Source organism: Convolutriloba macropyga, chromosome 4 (assembly GCF_964194025.1).
Source record: "Convolutriloba macropyga chromosome 4, txConMacr16.3, whole genome shotgun sequence".
Lineage (NCBI taxonomy): Eukaryota > Metazoa > Xenacoelomorpha > Acoela > Convolutidae > Convolutriloba > Convolutriloba macropyga.
The window spans coordinates 5,912,825-5,921,040 of NC_134471.1; the positions used below are offsets into that span (position 1 = coordinate 5,912,825).

At 35.2% G+C, this 8,216-nt stretch overlaps 1 protein-coding gene across 2 annotated transcripts in view; it reads right to left on the reverse strand.

Moving 5' to 3' along the window:
* Positions 1-6,030, reverse strand: part of LOC142338228 (troponin C-like) — a 67,544-nt gene extending 61,514 nt beyond the window's left edge. For both annotated transcript variants that reach the window (XM_075387889.1, XM_075387888.1), the window contains exon 1: positions 5,775-6,030. In XM_075387889.1, the coding sequence (XP_075244004.1) occupies positions 5,775-5,945 (171 nt within the window). In that variant the 5' untranslated portion in view covers positions 5,946-6,030. The remainder of the gene's footprint in view (positions 1-5,774) is intronic.
* Positions 6,031-8,216: the final 2,186 nt, after the last annotated feature.

The following is an 8,216-nucleotide window of genomic DNA, read 5'->3' on the forward strand; positions in this document are numbered from 1 at the left end:
TTCTATTAAGTTGATTTTAAAGTTGAAAAAACCTTTTTTCAACTTTAAAATCTTTTTTAGTCTTTAAAAACACTTTTTTTGTCAAAAGGACTACTCTTGGGTTTTCAAAGACATATAACTGACTTACCTTTTCTTTATTTCAACCTCTTGATAAGTTTTATCTAACATATCGACAGTAAAACGAAATGGAGTCAAATTTTGGTGGTTTTTTCCAACATCTGGTTTTAATTTGATAGTTTTATTGACAATATGTGATCCCAGATTAGGGAGTGTGAGCAGAATAGAAAACCAATAAAACTTAAGTGCCAGGGCTCCAAATTGAGAATTATTGTGTCTGGTATGCAATTTGAAGCGGCAGAGGTGAAAAGAAGGCAACTTTGCAGAGAATAAGGATGAAATATACGTATGAAATGGACAAAAAAATGCTCAAAACTATATGAAATGTTACAAAAAAGTACTGAAAAAGTGTTTGAGAGTGTGCGGTAAAGCAATTCATATACCAGGTTTAAATGACGGGAGAGTTAAAAATCGACAAAAATTGTGTATTTATAGAGTAAAAATTGATGTTTTTGGACAATTTAATGCAAAATACTTCAACGAAAAGCAATTCCATTATGCGAAAATTGTTTTGCATTGTAAATGACAAAAAGTGCAGACCACTAAATTGTGTAACACAAGGTGTTTGAGGGATAATGCAAATGTGATCACATAATACAGTGTAAGAACTTGGGGAAAATTATAAAAATGACAAAAATTTAACAGGAAAACTGATGTACGACTGAATCTTTCTGCGTAACTTAGGCAAAATGATAGAATGACCAGACTATTTCTCTTATATACTTAAAAAAACCAACTTCTTTTTTTGTAAGGGAATTTCTTTTTTTCTTTACTTTACTAAACAGTTTTCCTGTTCTGTTTTTGTTTCCCTAATAGTTTCATAGCACTAACAATAACTATAGCTGTATTTCTACAATGATAATCTGTTTTTATCCAATCTGGACTTGTTTTGTCGACCTCTGATTGTTTGAAAGCTGACTGAAGATTAATATTGGCCTGGGGAATATGACAAAATATGTTTTTGATTTTTTTTTTGATTTTTTTTCGATCTCAGCGTTTGTGATTGGTTGACCAAGTTTTAGGAATTATTTTGTTTACTACATGTGCCGATATGTGTCTTTCAACTCCATAAGCATTTCAGGGTGGTCTTCTCAGCTTCTCTGATTGGCCAGTCGAGTTTATGCTTTATTACCGTCTAGGACATGTTTGAACACGTGTTCTTTTTTTTTCAAAGACAAGAAGACAAGGTGTGGTCTCTTTTGTTACTATAAGCAATTCAGTGTGGTCGTTTCAGCTTCTACGATTGGTCAGTCAAGTTTAAGTTTTATTACCGTCTTGCACATGTTTGAACAAGTGTTGTTTAAATATCAAAGACAATGAGTCATTACAAGTTTGAGTTTGTGTTTAAAAAGAAAGTAGTATGTCGTCGTCTCAAGATTACTTTGATTTTTATCACGCTATAGCGCGTTCTGAAAAACGATATGTAGTTGCCTGTCAGTGTGGTCGTTGCCTGTCAGTGTTGCCTGTCAGTGTGGTCGTCTAAGTTTCTACGATTGGTCAGTCAAGTTTAAGTTTTGTTACCGTCTTGCACATGTTTGAACAAGTGTTGTTTTAATATCAAAGACAATGAGTCATCACAAGTTTGAGTTTGTGTTTAAAAAGAAAGTAGTATGTCGTCGTCTCAAGATTACTTTGATTTTTATCGCGCTATAGCGCGTTCTGAAAAACGATATGTAGTTGCCTGTGTGAAAACATATGATAATACTGGAACTTATAAATCGCTGAAACTTTTCAAAAAAAACGGAGACAACGAATTTCGTTTCAACCAAAAACTCACTCTCTCTATGCAGGAATTGGAGCAAGTGGGAGAAAAAATTGATGCTATCAGAAGAAAAACTCTCTCAAAGTTTGCGAACGAGCAGAGCAGCTCTGGCGCAAGGAAGTTACAGCCTGGTCCCAGTTTAGAAATGAACCTTCAAAGTTGTAGCTACAGATTCAAAAAATTAGAAAAGCCTCAGAGAGTGATAAAGAGATTTAAATAGCAAAAGAAAATGGTTGAAGCAATGTTGGAACGTACACCTGAACACTTTCGACAATTCGAAAATCTTTTTTTAATTGCAATAGTGAGCCTCAATTTGATTCTAATCTTACAAAAATCTTCGCATACAGCCAGCACAAAAATGAAGATCATTGCAAAATACATTAATTTCATTACCATGTCATTGCTGCTGTTGATCAATTGCCACAGTCTTTCAAGGATACTTCTTCTAAACTATAAACAATATCATGTCTCTTCACTTATTTTTAACTGCTAATTCGGGGGTCTTGTCACATAGTGCATTATGGCGAAGTAATGGAAAAACTTCAAGAGGCAGTCAGTTACAACGACCTGCGCAATCTAACTGTTTCAAATTCCAACAAAAAATTACCAAATATCAACATGATAATGACACAGGATGCTCAAACGCAAATTGAATTTTTGCCTACTTGTACGATTGAAAGATTATATAGTATTTATAATGGTGGTATGTACGGTGAGCTTTCCAAAATACTTGATATATTAATTTGTGGCTATGGTTGTTGGCAAGTTGATAATAGTTTGATTTTGATAAATTTATAAATGGAATCGAAATCTTTTACTTAACAATTGACTTGTTCTGTTGTCTTTGAAGAAATAATTGTGCAAAGAAAGTTAATTAAAAAATGTTAGAACATATGATTAGCAAAGCGTAGCAAATCATTATCGTTCATATTCAACATCAAAGGATATTCATAACCAAACATCACATGCGCAATATAAATGCAAAAAATCCACCGAGTTTTCAGTTTTGATTTTGAATTGGCTTGAGTTTGAGTATTTGAGTTACTTCATTGTAAAACTTTACCAGTCGGCAATACAAAAATTGGTAGTTTTGTATCGGGATTCTATGCGGATCTGCCAAATAATTTTTGTTTCCGTGAAACAAAAGAAACATCCAATGACTTCCTGCATGTTGCGACGGTGAAGCATTGACTATGATAAATCCTTCTCTTGTTAGCTTTTAATTTAAATTGTCCGCTGTAAAAACTCCATAAAAATAATATTTCAAATGAATACATTTTCCCAACAAATAGCGTATTTCATCATTATTCATCTGTAGGGTAGGTGATAATTGAACTTTTTGTCACCTTTCGTTCCGAATTAACATAAAATGTTGAGCTTCTTTCACCCAAAAGTAGAATTTCTACGTTGGCTGCCAATGCTCCGTCGAATGTGAATTGAACTGAAATTGAGCAATTTGTTAGTTCTGTACCGTGCCCACCTTTGTCAAGAAAATATAAGGCTTCCAGAGTATTGAAGTAAATGCGGTGGCTAAAATTTTTTGAGATCGGAGTTACAACAATAGGTTGACCATTTCTATAAACAACAATTTGTCTCAAATTAAATTTCTGGTAGTGAAAAGTGTTAGTGGGATTAGCTCCGAGGTGGTCTCGATTTGTTGCCACTGCAATAACCATACGTCGTACTGGTTTTTTCGAAAAAATATTCCATGGCTCCAACTTCTTATTCCAGTTGTAGCTAAAAAAGTTCGTGGCAATACTTCTGTATACCAATACACTGCAGGTGTTTTTAGTAGAGTTTTCTTAATCGCCATCAAAACATGATCCGCTACTGTCATTTTTCTAACGTACAGATTAGCCTCAATTATATTATCTTGTAATGTTTGTTGGACTCGGAAATCACAACAAAACCAATTGTAGACCTTCTAAAGGAAATTCGCAATGTGACACCACTAAGTAAGTGTTTATCACAAGTTAAAATTTCATTTCCAATAAAATAGTTTTCATAGGAGTTAGCTACAAGAGCTTTTCTGGCCACTACGTCGTCCGCGTTTGTCCCCAACAAATTTGTCCCCAAAAAATTTTACAAGTTTTTGTCCCTCCGGCAAAATTGAGAGACAAAATTTTTCACCTCAAAAATGTACCACACTACTTGTCACGGGGGGGACGTTCCCCCGTGACAATACGTGCATTTTAGTATCCTACTCATATTTTAGACAAACTAAAGGTTCAAATATAACAACATGAGAAAAACTAAATAGAGTGAAATTTTTGAAAATTGAATCTAGCTATATCTTCTCAGTGGAAGTCAATGCAGATTACTGCAATATAAAAACCTTTAAAAAAATCAATAGAATAATTTGACAATTAATCACAACGTTAGTGGTGAGCGTAATTGATGGCGAATTATTAGACTATAGAAATAGTGAACCGAATTTTAAAGATGTCAGTATGAAAACAGTGAACAACATTGTTTTACGCTAAACTAATTGGTGACAACCGTGAATTGTGAAATATTGAATAAAAAGGGGGGCAAAAGTTATAAAACATGAACTAATAATTTTATTTTGAGGAGAGGTGGATTAGGAATAATGAGAATCGAAAAATAATGAATCAAAGCTTTATAGGGTAGTTGCCAAATTAATCGGTTCGTTAGTTGTGAGCAAAGTTGCATAGGGAAATACTGGTAAAAATTAGAAAAATTGATGCAATGTTTGAGAGGCTATTATGAGAATAATCAACACTTTCAGCAGAGCTATATACGGATATGTGCTTTTTGAATGGATCCCGGCTCGAGAATTCACCATCATTCAACGCAAAATTATGTAAGATAAGGGGTGAATGCGGTGAAATTACATAAATCAGGCGGTGAATGCGGTGAAAAAAGACTTTATCGCCTGGTAGCGGTGAAATTGCATAATTTCACCGCTGATTTTAGCGGTGAATTTACATAAATTCAGCGCTCTGAAAAAAGTGTCCAAATTATGTGAGGTAAGCGATGATTACGATGAAATTAAGTAAATTCATCGCTTAACTTAGTGGTGAACTTACATAAATTACCCGCTTAGAAAAAGTGTTAAAATTGTGTGAGATCAATAGTGAATGAGGTGAATTTAATGGGGAGCAAGGGAGGAATTATTAGATTTAAGCCCATGTTAGATTATTAGATTTAAAATTACCCCTTAATCTTACATCTTGTTGACACTTTCTCTAAGCAGTGAATTTATGTAATTTCACCACTAGAGTAAGCGGTGGACTTACAAAAAATCACCACATTTCACCGCTGAAATATGTAATTTCATAGCTAAAAATCGGAAATCTTACAAAAATTCACCGCGCATGTTTTACTGAAAGTAGAGTTAATTTGTCTTATATTCAAAACAAAAATACTAGTTAGTGAGAAATACTACTTCAAAAAGTTAGCGAGAGATGGCGCAGTGGAAGAAGAAGTGCATGACATGCAGGAGTTGAGAGGTTTGAACCCTTGTAAGGGTGGTGAAATGCGGTGACTTTTTGTAAGTTCACCGCTTACACGATAGCGGTCAAATTGCATAATTTCACCGCATTTCACTGCAAAATAATGTACGAAATTTGCGGTAAAAAAACGACTTTTCACCGCTTACCTTGCTTATTTTTCTGATCTTTCCTCGACCCGGGATCAAGAAATGCTATCCTATGGGAAAAACTAAATCAATACGTCAAAAAATCAATACGTCATTTAAAAATTTTAGACACATCTGTCTTGAAGTGACATGCGATGCCAAAGCAGCACAAAGTAATGCATAAGAGCAACAGTCACAAAAAATAAACAAAGTAAGATTGCCTGGAAGCATGGAATCATAGAAGATTTTTAAAAAATTAGCTTTTTTTTCTAATTTTTGCAGCAACATATTAACCTCTTTGGCGTTCAGACCATGTGTGTTTTCCACAATTGTGTGCACGTGCAAATGCTCGTCCATAGTTTTTGCGGAGAATTTTTTGGGGACAAATGTACGTTTGTAAACTATAATTCTGTGTATATCTGACTCAATAAATAAATAAATAAATAAATAAATACACTTGACCATACAACAATAAAATAGCTTGTTGATTATAATGAGATATACTTTTGATACTTGATGTGCTTAAAAGCACTTTTGCGGTCATGGAGTGTTCTTGTTGAGGCTTCAAAAGTTGATTTAATGAGTGAACAAGTTGAACTTTTATAAGCAACAGACTATAAACAAAAAGCGACAAACAGAAATGCTACACTAAGAGAAAAACCTGTCCCGTAAAAAGAAAGCATAAATTGATCAACTTGACCGAAATGATCGATTCAAAAACATTTGGATTACATTTTTTTTATAGTTTTTGTTTAGCAATGATGTCGAAATGGCTATTTACAACCAATAAGGTTGAGTGATTGTTTTAAAAAATCGCGCCGTTTTTCACAACCATGTTTTCAGAATAGAGTTGCGAGCGAGTGCTGACAACAGTGGCAGTGAGCAAAACTAGTAAAGATTTTTGACAATCTTGAAACCACTTTTCCAAAAAAGACGTCAACGACAGTTAGCGGTTCTTTGATAGAGCGCACTTTTTTAAGCACCGTTAAGGGGGTGTGGTAATTAGAGCTGAGATCTCAGGAAACTGGAATCTGCTTTTTCTCATATATTGAATCAGGCTCATTTTTCTTTTTCGAATTGAATTTTATACTTTTATATCTGTTCATCCATCAATTTTTTTTATAAAACGATTGATAACCGGTTAAAGTTAGTTTATATTCAAAGATAATTATATTTTTCGCGATTTTAAACTTGTCTTTTACAATCAGGTTTCCTTCTTTTCTGCGTAGTTCCCGGGTCAAAGAGTTTTGAAACATAAGCCGTAAATAGCATTGACAGCTTGGAAAATTTACTTATCATTTTTGACATAACCCGGACTGAACGGCAACTCAATATCGGTACTGGGCACGTCAAATTGCAAGTCTTATATCATTACTGATTCAGAGCTATGATCTTGTCATTTTTTACACTTGTCAGTATGCAAGTATTGGTTGGCCAAGACGTGCAAGTCTAAATGCAAGTCTTAGTCAAGACGTGCAAGTCTGAATGCAAGTCTTGGTCCAGACTTGGCACGTCTAAAAAACGTCAAAAATGGCCGAAAGAAACGTCAAAAAAAGATCCAAAGAGGTCATATGTGGCCGGAAAAACGTCAAAAATTGGTTCAAAAAACATCAAAATTGCGGATTGATGCCCAATAACTGGACCTCGGGTCAGCAAGTGAACCCTAACTGTATTGCCAGGTTTAGGTCCAGACCCAAATTGAGCTATGATCAGACTATGCAGACTGAAATGACCTCTGATCAGACTTTCCAGACCGAAGTTACCACTGATCAGACCTTCAAGACCAAAATGATCTCTGATCAGACTTTCCAGATTAAAATTTCCTCTGATCAGACCGAACCCAGACCACTGTCCAGACTATAGTGCGCTTTCGATCAGACCCAAATTCAGACCATTGTCCAGACTATAAACAGAATATGATCAGACCATCTTCAGACCATGGTCCAGACTCAATTTCAGACCATTGCCCAGACCTTAATCAGACTATGATTAGACTCAAGTGCGCTCAAAGTAGTCTGATCAGAAAAAGATTTTAAATATGAACAAGTCTCTTAGTTTTGCTATAATATATTCATTCGATTGGGTCTGATCATAGCTCAATTTGGGTCTGGACCAAAGCCTGGGTGCCCCTCTCTTCAAAATCTTCCCTCGGATAGGAATGGTTGACATGATAGGAGTGTTCATCAAGATTTGTCGTTTTTCGGCTAAAGTTCGGCTGAAAACCGCTGAAAACGGCCACTATCTACCTGAAATGGCCCATTTGGAACTCCCGGAGGTCCTGTAGTAGTGTCTGGCACCATTTAAAACCAGTCTGACATCGCTTTTCAGGAGCCCGGGAAAGTGGCTGAACATTAACCTGGAGATCGTGGCGCGTTGCAAAATTTTCCGAGTTTCGAAATTTTCGCTCGAAATTTTTTGAAAAGTTGGTTTTGACTTATTAGGAATAAACTTGCAAGTGTAATCCAAGTCTTGGCAAAGACTTGTCAGACTTGCAGACTTGTTTTTAGACGTGCACAGTACTGTTATGTGCTTGTAGACTTGCAATTTGATTTGCCCAGTACTGATCTTGACTTGCAGTTCAGTCCAGGAAAAGAGTTGAATTTAAAGTCATTAGTTCGAAGATTTTACCGCCAAACTATGTAAAAAAATAGGCTTTGTGTTCTAATGGCGGAGAGTATTCGTTAAATACCACAGCATTCGTTAAAGTACTTTCCGGATTTTAGCGTTTTCAAGCGT